Genomic DNA, 20,068 nt, shown 5'->3' with positions numbered 1-20,068 from the left:
ATTTCATGAAAGTGCTTATGACTGCTCAAGTGGGGACTGCAATGGGGTGCTGATGTGAGAGGTATTTACAGATGAATGAAGCTCATAGACCCAGTTTGCATACTGGAAAAATTTCTAATGTATTTATAATACAATTAAGATCCCAGCCCACAAGTGTACAGAATTTGCAACACTTCTTGGGTAGATCATGCTATCTGAGGAGAATGTATGGCCAAATATGCTGATGAAACACATTTTAAGAGTGTTTTATAAGTGAAACATTGCTCTTCTTCAGGTCAGATTGGACTTCACTTTCAGAAGCACCAGAGTCTCACTGTTTCCCATTCTCTAATATTTGTTCAGAATCATAACTGCAAGTTATTAAATCGTAAGTGTACATATTAAAAGGTGACTACATACATTAAAAGCATTTGTCAGCATGAAGAATATCTTTTTATCCATCACTTTAGTTCAACACGTTAGTAAGAAGACAACATAGAATCACAGAATCATTAAGGTGGGAAGAGATCTCCTAGATCATCTGGTCCATGTACAGGAATGATTTCAGTCTGCTTGGGCTTGGGTTCTTTCACAAGTAGCATGTCATAACTGTGGAATATGTCTAATTAATATTTAATTGGGAGAGATCTTACCACTGCTTCAGGATGACTTTTATGGAGCAGTTAATCAAAGTAGCCATGTTTGTTTCACAGTAATTGTCAAAGTATAGCTTAATAGAGTGTTAATCTTTTTGAAGGAGAATTACCTACAAGATAGAACATGAACCCTTGCTTTGCTTGATGAATATTTATACAATTAATTTAGGTCCTATGGATAGCAAAATGTTAGGGCTAAGAAACTAAAGCGGATGATCAGATGGAAAAATCGGATTTTTTGTTCATGCATGTGTGCACGATGTGCCCCGTCCTTGGAGACACTCGAGCTCAAGCTGAACGAGGTTACCGCGGGGCCTAGCACTGCGCCTGGCGCGCCCCCCAGGGCCACCGCAACGCCGCCGCCCTCCAGCCAGGCGCTCGCCGGGGACGCCCCGGGGCGGGCTGCGCGGCGTGCTCGGCGCTGCGGGAGGGCGGGAGCCGCCGCAGTGAAGCCGCGCGGCATGGGAGAGGCGGCGGCGGGCAGCGTTGTCATGGCAGCGCTGCCCCAGCCGAGGGCTTAGGCTGGAGGCGGCGGCTGGCCGCAGGGGGCGCCTCGCGGTTGGGCCCCGCCGAGAGGGGAAGGGGTTAAATCAGGCGGGTGTGCTCGGTGCCTGGGGATGAGCTGTTGGCGGGGGCAGAGGGTGTGAAGCTTCTGCTCTCTTTCGGGGCGGAATGGAGGCTGCTGCGGAGGATGGGTTTTATGAGGAGGTGGAGGTGAACTGCTACGACTTCGAGCCTCTGCCGACGTTGCTGGAGGATGAGGTGAGTGTGGCAGGTGCGGGGACGGAGCCGGAGAGGCCGCCCCTGCGGGCGCCTGAGGTTAGGCGGCCTCGGGCCCCGATAGCCCCTGCCCATGCTGCGGCACGGCAGGCAGCCCTAGCGGAGCCCGGGGGTAGCTCAGCCCTCCGGCAGCGGCCAGGCCGCGGTGACACAGCCGTTCTGCTCTGTCGCGATCCTAGGGCTCCCTTCTGCCCCGTTATCTCAGCTTCCTAGTTGGGCTTGGCCCATCCCCTCCGCCTCTTCCATGCAACAGCAAAGTCATGGTGTTCGAGGATGGGGCGTCTAGTTCCTGGATCCTGGCGTGGCTGTGGTCTAACAGTGGTTATGAAGTGTGTTTCTTCGTAGTGCTCAATTAAGAGTAATTTCTTGAAAGGGCAGGAGTATAGCACCAGCTTGGTCCTTGTACAGCCATTTGTTAACTGCCCTGTGTAAAAATGCCTTTGTCAGGAGTGAATAAAAACTGTGTAAAAAGCTATTAAATCTGTTTCTTTATTGTGCTGGATTACCTGTAGCTGGTTCTGCAGTCAGCTTTGTGTGGATGTGTTTGGTTTTGTACTTGTTTGTTTGTTTACTCTCACTTTGCTCTCTGTATCTGTTCACATGAAGTGTTCAGGAATGTTTGTGTAAAATAATGGTAAGTTGATTAAAGTTGGAAGTGAAAGTCTGGTGAACCATATACAAGTGGTTTGTTTCCCAAACTGAACCTTGTAAAGTTCACTTATTGTAAAGTTCACTTATAACCAAGAAGAATTGGGATGTAGAGGTGTTTGAGATGAGAAATCCCTTCAAGCTCCATAAGCCAACTCCAGGCTCAGCAGTTTCATCCTTCTGGTAGAACCTGACCCAACTCTTCTGCTCTTGACCTAGGGTTTGTGTTTGTCACTCATATGGGTACTCTCCCTCATCTTAGCGCTCAGTATAGCCCTCTCAGACTGACCCATGCCAAATACAGAAGGAAGCTGACAGTAGCCTCCTCTATCCAGGTTTCTTAAATGCTAGAAGTGTTTGCTCAGGATGGAAGGAGGTCAGTTCTTTCTTCTGTGTGAGGAAGGCCTGAGCCCATTTCTCTCACTGGCTCAATACATGCTGTGATTGTAGATTCCCATCAGCCCCTTCTGTATAGTTTCTCCATATACATGAATGTTTTCAAGTATTCTTGTTGAGCAAATGATTGCCTATCACCTGGTGATTAGAGAACTTTCTTTTTTTTTAAGGGACTCCTTTGAAGAGTACTCAGTGGACTTACTGAGGCAATAACGTGTTTTTTCTTCAGATCTGATGAATTCAATGAATGATGTCTGCCATGTTTTTCATGATTCTAGAACAGATTGTTTTGAGATTTGTGTGCATTATCTTGATAACAGGACTTAGCATTCACAGCCTGCTGGCACCAGAAGTACTCCTAGATGCTTAGTCATTGAGTGGCGACAGTGGTGTGTGTGTTTATAGCATTCAGTGTGCAAAGCAGGAAAGTGTCTGGGCAGATGAGTAGGAAATACTGAGAGTGACAGCGTATTTAAATTGTCTTTCCTGGCTGGGACTTCCTTTATCTGAAACTCCTTAATATTTCATTTTAAAATTCTAATAAGTTGTCCATATTTAATTTGTTTTCTCTTTGCTTTCTCTCTGCTTTTTTACATATGCTGCTGCACTGCATTATACTTTTGAAGAAGATACAAGAGCAAACTGAGAACTAAAGTGAACCTAAGTGAACTAAAGTATGGTTGTCTGACCCATTAACTTTTCATAGCTATTAAACAATAATGGCTTTTGCAAGTATCTTTTCCTGATAATGAGACAAGTGAGGAAAGGTGTCTGTAACAGTGGCAAGATTTCCTGTAGATTTTCCATAGACCAAAATATTGCAGTTATGGTTTGCCAGAAGCTTCAGTTTGCTGGAAGATGATGAGTTATGTTCTGAAAAAGATTTGTTTGTTTATTTTTCGTCAATGAAAACTTGTTCCTGCATGGTTTTGATTAATGAAACTAAGTGATGTCTCAATATTTTCAATGCTTCATTCACTAAAAGGGTGTTACTGTGCTGCAGTAACAACTTTGGTAGCTAAGATGGTTCAGTGTGGTCATTTGAGAAACATTGTTTCCATGAAGTAAATAGCTTTGCGTCCTTGGAAGGAAAGGTTTACTGTGTAGCTGTTCTGTTGTTGTTTGTTGTCTTTCTTTGTTTTTATCTTCACCAGTCTGTCCATTGCTGAAAGAAGCTACTGAATGTGAATTCAGCTTTTTTTTTTTTTTTTTTTTTTTTTTTTAAACAAAACTTTCCCTTTTCCTGTTAAGAAGATAAATTTGTCTGGCATGAGATCATCATCTTTCATTTACTCCCCAGTACAAAGATGGTTTTGTGGCTTTAACATAGAAACATAGATATTGCTACTGGTGATTATTGTCAGCTCAAGAACTCAACGCAAGCTTGACTCAAAAGATATTCTATAAAGTCCTGGCTGTGACTGCAGATTAATACAGAAGTCCTTCTAAACTTCACAGGTTATATTTATTTCTTATAGTGTCTGCAACCTGAGACTTTTGTGTCCATATGCACGTGATGGACACAATGATTTTGCATCTAATGAGATATTCTTTGCAGTTTTGGTAAATGCCATCACATCACATAGTTATTTAGCTGCATGGTCCTAGAAGAATTAAAATAACTGGCTCATTGCTTTGATTAAAAAATTGCATTGTGCTAGAATAAGCAGTTTGCCTTTTGTTCCCAAACTTGCCATCTTACTTATCAGCATGGTCACATTCATGTGGCCAGCTCTTTTTCTTATGTTTGCTTTTTCAAATTTAGGAACCTCTGTGCTGCCTTTTATGCTTGAAAGGAGTCCCCCATAAAAACGTGCAAAGTTTTCTCATCCATCCTCAAAATCCAATGGCAGCATTACACATACAATGCTGAGGAAAGCACAGAGAAAATGAGATTGTCTTTCTCATGTACTTGAGCTATAACAGCATTTGCTCTTCTGTGTTGTGTTGGACTGAGCTGGTGAGGGCTGAGTGCTTGATGGCACTGCACTAATACTTCTACTAGTGAATTAATACATCTCTAGTCTGGTGAAAGCTATGGTATTGAAAGTAAAAGTTACAGTTGCAAAATAATAGTAAACATGAGTTATTTCCTACTTGTTTTAATTTTTTTTCTCAGTTATTAAGCATTATGCTTTGGTCTAAAAGCAAAAAAAAAAAAAAAAAAAAAAAAAAAAATTGGGTCTGAGGATTGGTCCTTTTTTAAAGGATGTTTTGAATGAAATACAATAAAATTTCCCCATTGGTAAATAGTAATAGAAATCTTGATGTTTTCCAATGATGAGGTACATAAAGTCAGTTATAACTCTGTTTTTCAAGTGTCCATGCTTAAAAGTTCAAACCACTACAATTCACTTTGCATTCTGTTTTGCTGACGTTGAGATACTTCCTTTTCTATGTATCATCTAATATTTGGTTACATCTTTGGTTGCAACAAGGTATGCTTACTATCATTCAAAAGTGTGGTCTCTAGTCTTAATGTCCTTGCTGTAATCAAAGGGTAAAGGGAAGATGATTAAATTTTTTAGGACAATAACTTAGAAACTAAGTCCATGAATTGTCTTGATCCCAAGAGCATTGGGAATAGTGGGAAGCTTAGGACAACTGAAATGCTTTGTTTTTGTCTAAGAACACTTCTCCCACAGCATGTTCTACTTTTGAGGATTTAATAAATGATCTACATCACTAAACTTCATAACAGCATCATTTGTAAAACAGGCCAGTACTTTTTCACTGGTAGGAAAATTTTCACTGTGAAGGGAATTTAAAAGGAGTTTATTGAAAACCACTTGGGAGAGCTTAAGGGAGACATGGGTTAAACAAAATGTTTTAATTTAGTCTTTCTGAATGGTCTGTTTTCTTAACTTTGATGCAGTGTTTATGTAACTTACATAATTCCCATAGTAAGTCTATTTTTGATGTTAATGCACAGTGATACCTTTCTTCAGGTTAACTCTGCTTCTTAGAGACTTATTGTGTTAAAAGCAGCATAATGCATTTTATGTTTCTTGGGGTGTTAATCGGTGTCCTAGAAAGTTTCAGAACTTGCTGGAAATATTACTTGTAGTCGCTTATGTCAAATGTAATCTATGATACCCAAAGTAATGTCATGAAATGTGGAGTAATTTATGAATTCATGTCTTGGCAGGAGAATGTGTCCCTTGCTGATATTTTGTCACTGCGAGATAGCTGTCTTACTGAGCAAGATATTTGGGCAATTTGCCTGGAGTGTTGCCATTCTCTGAAGAGCATTGCCCATTCTGCAATCTTCCAGACACTCTGCATTACTCCTGACACTCTAGCTTTTAACACCAATGGCAATGTATGCTTCATGGAACAACTCAGTGGTAAGTATTTGTGTTTCCAGGCAATTTGCTTTAAAACTATGGAAACTCACGGTGAGAGGCTGTAGTAAAGCATTCTAGTCTATTCTGAAGACTTGTAAGTAAAATAAAGGGGAAAAAAGACTTGTTTAGGAATGGGTGAATCTAGGTCTTCATGAAACTATCTGCTCCATTTGACTGATTAATAAAGGCTTGTATGAGTTTGATTAAAAGGCTCATTCTAATTACTTTAAGACTTATCCAAGTTAATTTAATGCATCTCCATCTCCTACATAGGTTGTAAATCAGTATATCTGCATGTGCATGTCCTTGGTCACATGGAATTGGTTTCCTTTGTTTTAAGGAACTTGTCATAACTTGAAGTTTGGATGGGGAGAAGAGCTGGCTTTGTGTTTATAAGAGAATATGTATGAAAGACTTGTTGCAGGGGATAAATCCCATGGATTAAAGACTCCTCTCATCTAATATTTTTGCTTGTCAGCTAGGAAAGAAAAATCAATTTCTTCATGAAAGTTTTAGTCTAATTGAATAGCTGGCAAACAATTGATCCAGGAATTTGCCCTATTCAAGTACTTAGGATGTGTGATTATGGGAATTCCTGTATAATGCAGGTGATGTGTGAATATTTTGTTCTCTGATGTCACATTTGTCTCTAAGGAAGTTTTTTATTTTTCCTAGGAATGATTTTAAAAAAAAAAAAAAAAGGGTATGTTGTTTTTCCTCCCCCTCCCCCAACCTCCCTCCACTGTGTCCTTGAGTCTTTCTCTTACCCTGTCCCTCAAATCTTGTTGTTACTTTGTTAAAATACTGCTTGCTAGATAAGGCCCTTCTGGAAGCTGTCTTTTCTTGGTTTCTCTTGGCTGTTACTTATTCATTTATTCTTCCAGAAGAAAATGATGACCTCTGGAGTTTCTTGCCAGTGAGAGAAAATGAACGGCCTGTCACCTCTGCTTTTACAGAGTGCAGGTTCTGTGCTAAGGAAAGTGACAAACATCCAGTAGGATATTCTGCCAAAGGCTCTAATATCTCCTTGTCTGTTCAAATCAGACAAATCTCTCCCTTAAACATAGTGTTTAAAATATACAGAGAGCTTTACCGATTATTTAAAAACTCTACATTTTGTACAGCCTTCAAACTGTTCCCCTGAAAGAAGGGAACAAAGGTATCTGCCATATGTAAACATGTCAAACAAGTCTTACACCATGCATCTGAGGTTACTGTCTTCACAATATGAGTTTTGCATCTCATTTCTGAAATAGAGACAGAAAAATTATATTGGAGCTAAAACTATGATGAGAGTGTGATATGTGCAAGCATGTTGTTTTTTTTTTCTCCCTGCTGAGAAGTTATCAGCACACTGTGATGTTATGTGTATCCTTGTATGCATCAGCAATATCAGTTTCTCTCAGGAAGTTCCTTTCTTCCTTCCTTTTCAGTCATCAGTGGTTCCTGCAGTAGCTCAGCTCTCTGCTAGGCAGCTCTTATGTAAGTAATGTACTTCCTCCATAATTAACACTAGGTCAAAGTTCTGAGCTGCCCATGGAAAAGGAGGCAATCAGCTTTTTGCATTCCTTTTGCTGCTTGAACCCAGGTGTGCAGTGGAAGCTAGCAAATGAAAATGTCCTGTTAACCAAATACAAGCCCCAGCTGATTCACACCTTATTAGGTGATAACTTGGTCCAAGCATAAAGGCCTGAGGACATGCCCGAAGTGGTTAGGCATGTTAAATCAATCTCTTTGAGGGCGTTTTATCTGTTTTGTTTCATAGTAGGGAAAGTACAGTATCTTCTGGCAAGAAAGTTTGAAAATAACACTTTACTTACAGTACTTGGAAACACTGATAACAAGATTTTTGGAGATTGGGGTGAGTGAACCAAATTGCTGCTGAATACATTTTCTGTGTATCAGATAGTGATACAAGTTTTATGGTACAAACTCAAGTCGGTATGTTTTATATACAAGCACAACTACTAATTTCTAATCCAAGACTTTTCTTTTTCCCTTTCAAAGATGATCCAGAAGGTGCCTTTGTTCCACCAGAATTTGATATCACCGGTAACACTTTTGAGGCAAGTTCATAAATTTCTGTAATAGTCATATTTAACTTCTGTATTTTTACTGTGCTAAATGCTCAGCATTCTTGGAGTACAATCTTAAAACATTTGAAGATTATGAATGTTAAACTGTGCTTTAGGAGCATGCTGTGTTTTTGTGTAATTAAAAGGTATATTTAAAATTCTGTATTAATTTTCCATATAAACATTTCTTCACTAACTGTTAAAATGTGAGAATCTGTTTTGACTGAATAACACATCGCCTTAAACCACAGCTGGTCTGTTACATTCACTGGTATCCTTCACTGGTTATATTTGCTTGTTTGGGGACTAGCCATGAACTTTTATGACTAAATATAAAATGTGTTTGCTATCTTCTTCAGTAAAATAATTCATGGAAGGGTAATCAGCAGTATTATCTTTGATTTAATGAAGAAGCAAATGACTATCTGTTGCTTTGCAATGCATAAATGCTCTACATTGTTAAATTAAATTAGATTTAAATTGTTTATACTAATTCATTAGCATCCCAAGTCAAGCATCTCATTGCATACTGCAAGAGTGCTTGCTTGGTTAACAGTACCTGTGTTGGTTTTTTAGTACACCTTTCTTTTCCCGGCATGTGTTTTAGTTAGGACATGCTACAAATTTAAGCATTTGAATTATCATCATTCAATATATAAAAGAATTGAGACTACTTATTCATTGTACAACACAAGAACCTTCTACCATTTGTAGATCATCATCATCACTTTTATAGCCCTCTGAATTCCCTGAGGGGAAAACAGGTAAGTGAATTTTGCAATTATGTAATACTACAAGTAAGATGAGAATGATTAAGATGGGTGAACGTGGGAGTAGTAGAAAGAATGCGAAATTGCACAGGCTTGAAAGTTTAGGGATGCAACTTTTTTTTTGCTCTATTGCTGTGCTTTTTGAATGTAGTTAAATAGGTCAGAGTTATATTGAAACTTTTTGTGCCCAGTATCCGGCTTGATCTCCAGGCTGGGATTTTCTGAGTTACTGAGATGGGGAAGCTGATGACAGAGGGCTTCTTGGAGGGAGCTAGCTTTATGGAAAATGGAGTAGTGTTTGTATTCAAATGGAGCTTCCTTTCCTCAATTCTAATTTGTTGTTTTTGTTATACTTCTGAAGCTGCAGTTAAAAATCTGCTGAAATACATGTTTTCTGTATCATGTTCCTCAACAAGCCTGTAAGACCTGAGACAGGCACTTTGAAGATTTGTAGGGCTTTTTACTCTTCAAGAATTTGCATGCTTTTTCCCCTCTTTCTGTCTCTAGAAGTTGCTGAACTCTGATATACATATAACAAGTAGACACACTGAAGAAGAAACACAGGACAAGCTGAAATGGGGATATGGGAAGACTCTAGGAGTACAAAGTGACTTGAAATTTTAGTTCTGTCTGATATACAAGGCCACTATATTTGTCTTTGGTAAAATTCTTCTGCATACAGGTTTATTATTTAAATCTTCTTGTATGGTAGCTCTTATGAGCCTGTTAAGCTCCCAGTGATTCCTGATACCAAGCACAGTGCAAACAACAATTACAGTCAATGAAGGTTCTTTGAGTCAGGAGTGGCTCTGAACATTGACAATCTTCTATTATGCAATAGTGGAATGGCATTGGTGTGTAAATACACCTCTCTGAGGAAACCCTTGGCACTTTTGCTTTTTTGGTATTGTGAGATTCAATTGCCCTATATCAGTAAGCTGCACCTTCTATAGTGGTTTGAAATCTTTTATGTTAGTGCTTCTTCCTTGGTAATGATCATAGGTTTTTGTTTGTTTGTTTGTTTGTTTTTGTTGGAGTGTTTCTGCAGCTGTTTGCTTTCTGTTGTTGTCAACAAAGCATGCTAGTATTTATACTAAAACTATTCAATATCAATATAAAGAGGAAGTTAGTATTGGAACCACAGATTTGTCTTTATGGTGATCTTTGATTGCTATTAGTCTGGTGTCAAAGCTCAACTGATTTAAAATAGTTATGTCAGCCAGAAATTTAACTTAATTCAAATGTGACCTATTTTGTAGCTTTGAAAATGGAAGCATACAATGCAGTTTGTAGAACTACCAGATGACTTCTCTTTCTCTTTTTTTTTTTTTTTTTTTTTTTTTTTTAAGTCCTTCAAATAAAGCTACAGTTATTTCAACAAGAGATGTTTTGTCTCCTGCATTATGAATTACTGATCCGGACCTCTAATGGAATTGTGACTCTAGTCTAATTAGTTACTAAACTTAGCTGGCACCCACAATCACACCAGGGCAATAGACACAGGAAGTAAATTGAAATGCATTACTGTCCTGGTGTCTAAAACAACACTATTTAAAATTTCAGTTTCTGGTGAGTATTTTAAATAGCAAGAGATATAAAGCTTACTCCAAAGGCTGATGCTCAGAACTGAAACACAGTTATTTTTATGTGGTTTCTTTAAGACTTGTGCTTTGTTTCCCAACTTGTTTTCTATTTGTAAAGTGAGAACATCAACTTCAGTTACTGTTAATAGTATGAAAATAAAAGCTAGCTCTCAAGGAGTCTTCTATTCCATAAGTGATGCCAACACCAGCTCTTTATGGAGGAGAATGTTAAGAAGGAAGTAGCGGTGAAAGGGGCCAATGGTGAAGTGTAGCTAGGCTCTGCATCTGATGACTTCATTATTGCTGTTACTGTTTGAACCTGTGGGGCTGGAATAAAAGGGATGGGGGATGGATTGCTGTCTCCGAGGGGCTCCAGAGGCCTTGAAAAGCACTTGAATCACTATTTAATAGGGTTGCTTTATCATGTCCTCTTCTTGCTGGTATAAGAAGAAAAAAAGTGCATTATCACAATAAAAAAGACAGCTGAACAGGTGCCTTTGTTCTCTAGGAGCTCCTGGGTATCTGTTCCTTTTAAATCTTTTCCTGTAACATTGCTATCTCCTTGCATACTGTTGCTATTACCATTGTGCCTTGGAAACTGTGCTGTTAATGGTTAATGCTGTAAAAAGAGAGGGGAATGGGCTAAACAAGAAACGTTTCTACCTTTCCTAGGAGATCATTTTTAGAGCTGTGATCCATACTGTAATTCTAAGAAAGAGGTGGGTTATTTTATGCTACGTTTCATATCATTTTCACTTTTAATGCAAATGTGATGTGGTTTTGCTTGGTAAAAGCTTTCTCATTATCTCATCAAGCTGTTATTTGCCTGCACCAATGGAAAGATGCTTTGGAAAATGCTGGCCTATTTTTTTATTTTTTTTTTTCCACTGGACCTTGACCTAAGTCAGCTAGACATAAATGTCTGAGTATAAAGGGCTAGTCTCAAATTGTGTTATGCTCTACTAGTGTGTAGTGTGCTGTTGTAGAGAGTAGTATAGAATGTGAGGTTTTTCTGTTCTAGAAAAATCATGAAGAGATTGAGTTGCAAAAATGCTTCCTTTAAAATTGGCATACTTGAATATATATATGTTTAGCAAATGATTCATCTTCAGTGTGAACTGATTCTTTATTCCCTTCTCTAAATAGGAGAAGCTTTTCTTAATGAAAATGGTGCCATATCTTTTTTTTTTTATTATTTTTTTTTTCCTGTGGGCACTACAGCACAGGACTTGTGAAATTTGACCAGTGGGAGGCACAACAGGAATAGCTAAATACTGATGACTTCATTAATAGCTTTATTTTCATCACTACAATAGAAACTTGCCTCAGGTTAAAAACATTGGCTGTCTCAAACCAGATTCAAGTAGCTGTTTGTCACTATCACAAAACTGCCATTGAGTCTGACACAGAGGTTCATTGATGCAGAACTCCACATTTCTAAGATATGAGCTTTCAGTGAGATGAAGGACTAATGTCTGCTATGTATGAACTTGCATTTATAGTCTTTTAATAAATATAGCTATTCAATTTCTGTTGTTCTAGTGGACTTCTGTAAAAGAAATCAGTGAATTTTAAGCCTGCCTTTTTCTATGTCTGAAACATACTGAATAATGATTTGGTTTAATAACTTCTTCCATTATTTAGAGGGTTGATAAAATGCAGTTCTGAAAACTCAATGTGCAGTAGGATTAGATTTTAAACTGGGCAGGGGGGGAAAGTGATACTGACTTAAATACTGTGCTACTATAGAAGAAGAGGGGAGAAGTATGGGATAGAAGAGAACAGGAACCTCTGCTTCTGTCTTCTCAGCTAGAACTTCTTGTTGCTTTTTGCTGTTACAGCGGGTGTGGGGCATGTAGCAATCCCAGCAGTGACTGGAGTCAGAAACTGTGCAGGTTGAATGCTGGCATTCTCTTTATTAGAATGTGTCAACTGTTGACTTGAAGTTCTCAGTGGATTATAGATGGTTTAGTCAACAAACTTTTAAGTGTCTCAACAGACTTATTTCAAATAGAAAAGAAAAGCTAAAGATATTTTAAAAGAATCTCAATAGTTAAAATTCATGACTTTTATTCCTATGAAATGTGTTGGGACAGTTGAATTGTTATATCATGTACATATAAATATTTTATATGCATATAAATGCATGCATTGAAATGCCAAATTAAATTTACTGATCCAGGGTATAGATAAGGACAGGCTCAGGGTATGTGTATATGCTGGTCCTACTAAAGAAAATGAGCTGACGGTTTGGTACTGCAGTATTTCTCAATAGCTGATCATTACTGAGCTAATGCTCAGGTCTCAGCTGTTGGTCCTTCTCTAAATTACAAAGCTGTCTTCTTTCCACCGAATCAAAACAGTGGAAGGTGTAAAGGAAGTTTTGCCTTTGCTGCTTCTCTGGCATTGAATGTCATGATATTATTACTACTGTTCTTTCTTTAGTTCTGTGAAGAAAAAGTAGACTTTTTGCCTGTTCTTCTGGAGGGTTTTTTTGGTTTTGTTTTTATATGATGGAGAAATAAGTCCTTTGAAACAGCTAGGGTCCTTTTTATTGAGTTCTACTTCTGTTGGTTTCATATAGGCTCCTCTGGAGGCTCATTCTGTCCAACAGCAAAAAGGCTTCTCATCAGGAAATGGTAACTTTTCTTCTCTCATAGTCTAAATCATTCTATTTTCTGAGTGTATTTAAGGCTGTCTTTTCCTTCAGTGACAGAAATAAATTACTTTTATTTAGTTACGTGTGCCTCCACTGTGCCATAGAATAGTAAATGAAATCCTCCTGCTCTTACTTTTATGTCATCGACCCAATTGAGGAACAGTCAGGCACTTTATACTGAATAAATATCACCTTTTAGTTGCTTTACGCAAAAAGCTAACCAAAGGAAGGAAAGCGAGACCAACAGTTGAATGATTTTTGATGTTTGTCTCTTTTTCTTATTTCTTTTCTTTTTAAAGGTATAGGATCTCTTAGAATGTATAACTTGATGTCCCTGAAAAGCCCCTACAGTTTGTTGCTTAGTTCTAGAGCTGAGCTTGCAAACTTAGCACATTTCTTTCCTCACAGGCTTTTTGAACCTATTGTCTCTAAATCTGAAATGTAGCTTTTCAGGCTCACTTTTATTTTCATCAGTAGAATTCTGTCTTACAGGCAGAAAAATCTCTCTAGAAGAGAAATGACTGTATATAGATAACCTATTTTATGAAAATATGTAGTACTTCGTCTCTTCCTTTCTTCATTATTATTATTATAAGTGAGGGCTATTAAAGTTATCTGTTTTCCTTAAGACAGGGGGAGATTTATTCTTATGCATAAAGGCTTTTTTTCTAATCTGCTTATTTGAGGATTTTGTTGCTGTGAGGAGAAGATTACTCAAGTTAGCATTTTGTCTTAGAGCAATTGGTACCTATGGTAGTTCACCATTTTAGAAGCCTGATGAGCAATGCTGACTGTTTTTTGCAGACTAGTTCCCTTAAAAAGCAAAAAGCTATAGAAAGAAGCATGTGTCGTTTTCTCCCGATATGTTTGAGCTATGTCATAACTCTAGGCTCTTTAAAGGCACACAGATACTTTGGATCAGTTGTTCTCTGGCCTCTTTTGGAAAACTCTTACTTCTGATCAGTTCTGGTAGCTTCATCCATAACTGAGGTGTCTTCCTTAGTTCTGGTGGAACAATCTGTTAGTTTCCAATTCTAACTATTCAAATAAATTTCTTTGGTGGGCCCACCATGGCCTTCTTGGATGAAAGAATTTAGTTTTCTGTTGAGCTTTCTATTTATTTCCATAATTTACTCTTTACCACATTTCAGAATGCTTTCCATGTTATTTCTTGATGTCTAAATACTTGTCCTGCATTTTCTCTGTTTTATGTGGTTATTTAGGTCACTGGTAAAGATTTACGATTATTGCTGGTGTCTGGAGACTTCATATTCACTGGAGCAATGTCAATAACTATTTGCATTTACTGAAAAAAAAAAAAGTTTTCATAACTGTATGGAAGCATTCATAAAGTACTTCAGTTTTGCAGGGTTTCACTTAAAAGTAAGTGACACAAGTTTACCTAATGTCCAGATGAGATTTTGAGACTACTTCAGTCTGCGCTTTGAGTTGGATGGTTATAGGGTTATCTCATTTGTCTGCTTTAAATTCAGTCAACAGAACTTCCAGGGTTGTGAAAAAATGTGTGCCACTTACTTGTCGTTCTCCTTAATTACAGAATTTCAAATAGGCTCCTATGAGAACTAATTACTTGTGTTCAGATCCTAAACTTGAAATACCTGGGAAAATGCATTGCAGGTGGCTTAGGCTTTCTCAGGTAACCACTAGAGCATGTTTTTTATTAGTTGGCATATGCTGTCTCCAGTTTTTTTGAACTTCTGAGATTTTTTTCACCAAGTTAATGAAGTCAGATACTCCTTTGTCTCAACTATAATTTCAACAGAAGTTGCTGCTTTACTTAGGAATATTATTTTAATCTATCTGTCACTTTGGAGGAAGCAGTCTGTGAATGTATTTTATATGTTACACTTTCCATGTGAAATTGTGCTTGTGTATGCAGGCCGTACTGTTCAAGTCTCATCACGTTTCAGATTATACATCAGTTCTAAATATCTAATTGACAAGAAAGAGCAGGGTTCACTTCTGCAACAAGTATTTCTCTATGAATCTTTTTTAAAAACAAACAAAAATCTTTCTTGGTAATCCTCCTCTGATTGCATTCCTGACACTGTGAACTTATGACTACAATGAGAGCTACCTACCAACTTGATATTTCAGTCACATGCAGCTCTTCTGTAAAAATCGATGTTTTAAGAGACTAAAAACGGTTTGAGGTTGTCAGGCAAAACTATGACAGAGGTTAGAGGCAGTGATGTTCTTTGGATGTTGTCTCATGAGGTATTGTGTAACAGTGTAAGTTCAGAAGTGTTTGGCCAACTTTTTACTTCTATAATTCATGAAAGATCTGCATTTCTTGTAGAAAATTAGGAAGAATCTACCTAGATTTATTTCAAAGAAGGATCAACTGTTGCTATACAGTAATAAATATTTTGTTAGAATCCTGATGTCTTTGGTTCATGGCTCAGTAAAGGAACTGGAGAGATTGTTCAAGTTTATTGGTCCTCAGTGCTCTTAACTGTAAGTATTCACCTTAAATTCTTTAGCTCCAAATCATGGAATAAGTATATCCCCACAGAGGATTGTGTGACTGAATTATTCAGCTCAGTGAGTTCACCAGTAAGCAGCTTCTCTTATGCTTAAGATAAAGAGTATACTTTTCAAAACAAAACTTCAGTTACTGCAAGTAATATATTTACTATGCAATGAAAAAGATCTTAAATGTAAGCAGGTATGAAAAGATAAAATGAGTCTGCTCAGCACGTATGTAAGTGCTTCCTAGGATCCAATGACACCAGGTTTCCTTGCTTCTCTGCCTACAAGGGAATAAGTTGGGTTAGTTTACTTAAGTGATAAATGAATTACCTGTGGGAGGTAACTTACAAGTAAGGAGGTTAATGGCTGATAAAGCATAAAGAGAATTGCAATACTTGAATCTCAGTTCCAAAAAGAATTTAAAATATTGCATTAAGAGGCTTTAAAGATAAATGTCTATAGCTTTTGCTAGCTAACCTTTGAGGCTTCTAGCAGTTTTATTGAAATACTTTTCTTTGCCTTGTGTTTCTACAGTCCTGCAGGAGGAGAGTAATCAGTTGAGGCTATTCATTTGTGTTAATCGTTGTGATTTTAGGAGGCTGAAAATGGAAGTGTAAGAAACGTGTTCCTAATTTGTGTCATCAGTCTGTAATGATAAGAGAAATTTCATGGACGCAGGCTGGTTTTAAAGCTGTCAGCTAATGTGTATGTTATTCTTTGTGTGACTTCTTTGAGCATAATGGATGTTTACAACAGTCACTGACAGTGGCTAAAGAGGTGTCTGTCTTTACTACGGTAATTAGAGTAACAGCCTCTTACAACTGTCTTGCAGTAAAATGAAATTGAAAATGCAGTAAAATGTATTGAAAAATTCATATTTATTCTATATGTAGCCTTGGATTGACAGTATTGCTTTTCAAATTCATTGCTGCCATAGATACTAGAAATTTAATCTGTGGGCAGCAATCAACTGTTCTGCATAGCTATATGGAAAACCAGAACAGCCATTAAAACAACATGTTTGCAAGTAATATGAGACTGCTATGAGCTTCTAGGAGGTTTTTTAAGTAAATTTTAAGCGTCTTCCAAAGAAGACCTGAAAAGGACCCCAGAAGAGGCCTGTATATAGCTATCCAGGGAAGTGATTAAAGCAAGTCAAAAGGTATATAACAATGTTTAACAAAGTATTTTTCAAATAAATAAAGAACTGTAAACTCTAGTAGGTTAAGGGTGTATGCCAAAAATAAAAGTGTACAGAATTGTAATAAATTAATAAATTGAGCAACATCATTGAAGTCTATCAAAGATAGGAATGTTTCCAAGTCTTCAAGTCAGCAGATCAAGAAGATATTAAAACTTTTCAAAGAAAGCTGTGGCAGAAAAATGAAAAACTGCATGATTTTTCTAATCCATTTTTGTGTGTAGGGACCTTCAGGGGGTTCTAACTCTGTGTTTCTTCATGGGAAGCTGTCAAAATTTTTACTTAAATCAGTGTTAGTAGAATAGACTATTGACCGTGTTAACAAAATTATCTGTAAAATAAATTTCTATGTCCAGATGGTAAAACAGTCTTCATAAAGGAAGTAATTACTTGCAGTGATATTCTGAAGTCTGGAAGAGGATGCCATGGGGGAGAAGTTGGGCTTGAAATCTACGAAGTCTTTCTTAGCAGTAGGCATATAGTGATTACTTGCCAGCCCTCATAACTGAAAAAAGTACTTGGCAACAATGAAGTACACACAGGTGGAGTTAAAGTAAACATGAGGAAATAGTTCTTTGTTGTGCAGTAAACTGTGGAAATTCCTGTGAAGCCAGAATGCAAAAAGGTGTGTGGCTAAAGTTTAGAAAATTTATGGAGGAGAAAGTGTTTTCCTGAACCATTACAGACAAGCAGTCCTCGGCTAACAAACAGTGAGATTAGTGACATTCTAGGTAAGGTTTCCTTAATTCAGATGTATCTAGAGTATATCACAAGAAACCAAAGCATAATAAAACACAGTAAAAAAAGTCATGCTATGTAAGTGCACTTAGATTTTAATTGGTTCACTTCTGTGTAAGTTGTAGCACTGCTTTTTAGATGATTGCATCTGCAACATTTTATTTGTGTTTTGCAATGTAAACTGATCACCTGACACTTGAAGAACATGTTAAGACTTGAAAGCCTGTGTGTAGTTGTTAGGCTAATAAAAAGGCAATTGGAGACTTGGAATACCCGCAAATTGCAAATGTGAACGAATTGTTTGGGGTGAATCTGGTCTGTGGCTGTATTTCATTGTTCAGTTTTCTGAAGAATTCTTTAGTGGAAGAACTTTTCAGGAGAAACTGAGTAGCAACTACATTTAGAAGGGATAAACGGCAAATGTGTTCTGGTTAATGCTCCCAGCACATTCTGAAGACTGTCTACGCACTCAAAATGCCCAATGAATAAAAAGTTACTATTAAATAAAACACCTTCTAGTAAACAATTTGTTTATGCAGAAAAGAGTTTCATAAGAAAGTATTGAAAATAATAATTTGTCTATTTCCCTCTTGTTTTGTTGCTGAAGGATGTTACTATATGTGTTCCTTTTACATAAAACACACTTCAGAGTGAACTAGCATATTGGAAAAAAACCATAAGTAATTATTAAATGTTTTCTTCTAGTGGCAGTTTTTTTAAGTACTGGCTTGAATTTGTTTATAAAATTTGTGATTTATAAGATACTGAAGTTTTCACTTATGCAACCTTTAAATGATTTGAACTTTGACAGGGTGAAGACATCTATATGTTTTCCAACAATCTCAGTAAAGAAGGAAAAAAATGGTACATGGTAAATTGAGTGTCAGATCACAGTGTCAAAACAGAAGTTGTCTTATTCTTTTCCTTTAATTCCAAAAATATTTTACAAGAAGTACTAATTCTATTACAGTCTTTCTTTTGCTGAGTATCTACATTTCTGAACACAGTGAAATTTCAGTACAATATGTAAATTGACATTGTTCATAATCCCAAATGCTTATGCAGTTGTTAATCAAAAGCTCTTTTGTTAGCTTTTATTCTACATTGTTTCTCTGCCTGTACGAGCTCCGATAGAAGCTTAGTTCTTGAGCCTTGCCAAGTACTGATTCAACAGAGCCTCTGTCACACTCCATGTAGGTCTGGAGTTTTTTGCTTCCTCTCCTGATCTTTGATTTACAGATTTTTCAAACCAGAGTAGATAATTGTTCTCTGATTTCACTTCCTGTAGTGCTAACTAGTCATAAAATGGTATGCAGCAAGACTTTGTATTGGAACTGACGGAAGCCTTTTTGAATATATTTTACTCACAGTATAAAATTTTAGCACTGTCAGAAACTGTACTCAGTCTTAGCCTGAAGATTTTAAAAGTGTCATCTTCACCTTCTCAATGTTTGTTTTATTACTTTTGAGTCTTGCTATGCCTTTGTCTTGGAAAGCACTCTGGTATAACTAGAATGCATCTTTGAAGCCATTTGTATGATTCTCACCTTCAAATTTTTCTCAAATATAGAGCTCCCTTACTGAAAAGAATGTATTCAGGACCTCATATCATAGGTGTGGCTTTTCTTAGGCCATATTTTATTGATGTTGCTCTTTAAAGCATGTGTTATTTCCACAGTGACCATCCCAGTAATGCATACAGAGGTCCTTACTAGTTTGAATTAAGTGTGGATGTACTCCATAGAAAGCCTGATCTCCAGATCTGGATTTTAATGTAAATTCTTTCTTCATGCTACTATTTTTTTTTTATTTTTTTATTTTTCCCCTCCAAGCTTATAGCATAATACAGTCTTTCCATCATGGCCTGAGTATTTGTTACAAGTCAGTTGTGGTCTTTGACTTGCAAGCTGCTTTAGGAACTGTGAAGAAAGTTGGTTGCTGTTGTTTATTTGCTTTAGTGTGTCTTTTCCGTTTTGGATCTTTCTTGAAATGCATGCCAGTTATCAGCTTCTATAATGTAGCAATTCCTATAATTCATAAACCATTCTCCTTAGGGTTTAAAACCTTTTCTTGGTTTTTGATTAATACCTCCCTCACTGCCTCTCGCAAGAAACTGAGGCAAAATCTTCCCTGGCAGTGAGGAAATTTAGATTGTGAGGTTGCTTTCACTGAGAGCAGTCACTTTTAGTGGGCATCAGATATTCTATACTTGTGAATTTACTTTATTTATTGCATTTATCATCTTGCATTTCTCCCAGAAGGTGAAAACAATTTCTTATACAGTGTGGAGAGTAGAAGCAGCAGATTTGATGCATGAGTTTGGGGAACACCCCACCTAGTGGTTGACCATAAACTCATTTTCTCATTGTTCCACTTTCGATAGAAGGCTTAAAGTTGAAATAACGGTTCTTTAGCTCATGGATACCTTAAAAAAAGCAAATATAAAGTGGCATAGTGTGATGATGTGAATAATACCATATGTTGAAGCAACAAATCTGTTGTTCTTTATGCTTTCTATATCCTGTAAGTCTAATATGTAAATTTCTGGACACAGATAAAGACTGGAAGATGAGTGTCTGGAGAGCAGCTCATTGGAGAGGGATGTGGGAGTGATGGTTGATAGCAGAAGGCTCAGGCTCTACATGATCTAGTAGTGTGCTCTGACAGCCAAGAGGGCAAACTGAATTTTGAGATGCATTAAACACAGCATAGCCAGCTGATCAAAAGAGGTGATTCTCCTGCT

At 37.3% G+C, this 20,068-nt stretch overlaps 1 protein-coding gene across 2 annotated transcripts in view; it reads left to right on the top strand.

Annotated features, from left to right (window-relative positions):
• Nucleotides 1-1,080: 1,080 nt before the first annotated feature.
• Nucleotides 1,081-20,068, top strand: part of KNDC1 (kinase non-catalytic C-lobe domain containing 1) — a 56,823-nt gene continuing 37,835 nt past the window's right edge. For both annotated transcript variants that reach the window (XM_072340149.1, XM_072340148.1), the window contains exons 1-3: nt 1,081-1,397; nt 5,608-5,806; nt 7,814-7,872. In XM_072340149.1, coding sequence (XP_072196250.1) covers nt 1,308-1,397; nt 5,608-5,806; nt 7,814-7,872 — 348 coding nt within the window. In that variant the 5' untranslated portion in view covers nt 1,081-1,307. The remainder of the gene's footprint in view (nt 1,398-5,607; nt 5,807-7,813; nt 7,873-20,068) is intronic.

Source organism: Excalfactoria chinensis, chromosome 6 (genome assembly GCF_039878825.1).
Source record: "Excalfactoria chinensis isolate bCotChi1 chromosome 6, bCotChi1.hap2, whole genome shotgun sequence".
NCBI classification, from domain to species: Eukaryota; Metazoa; Chordata; class Aves; order Galliformes; family Phasianidae; genus Excalfactoria; species Excalfactoria chinensis.
Note: the sequence above shows the minus strand (reverse complement) of the source record. Positions and strands in the feature narration are given on the sequence as shown.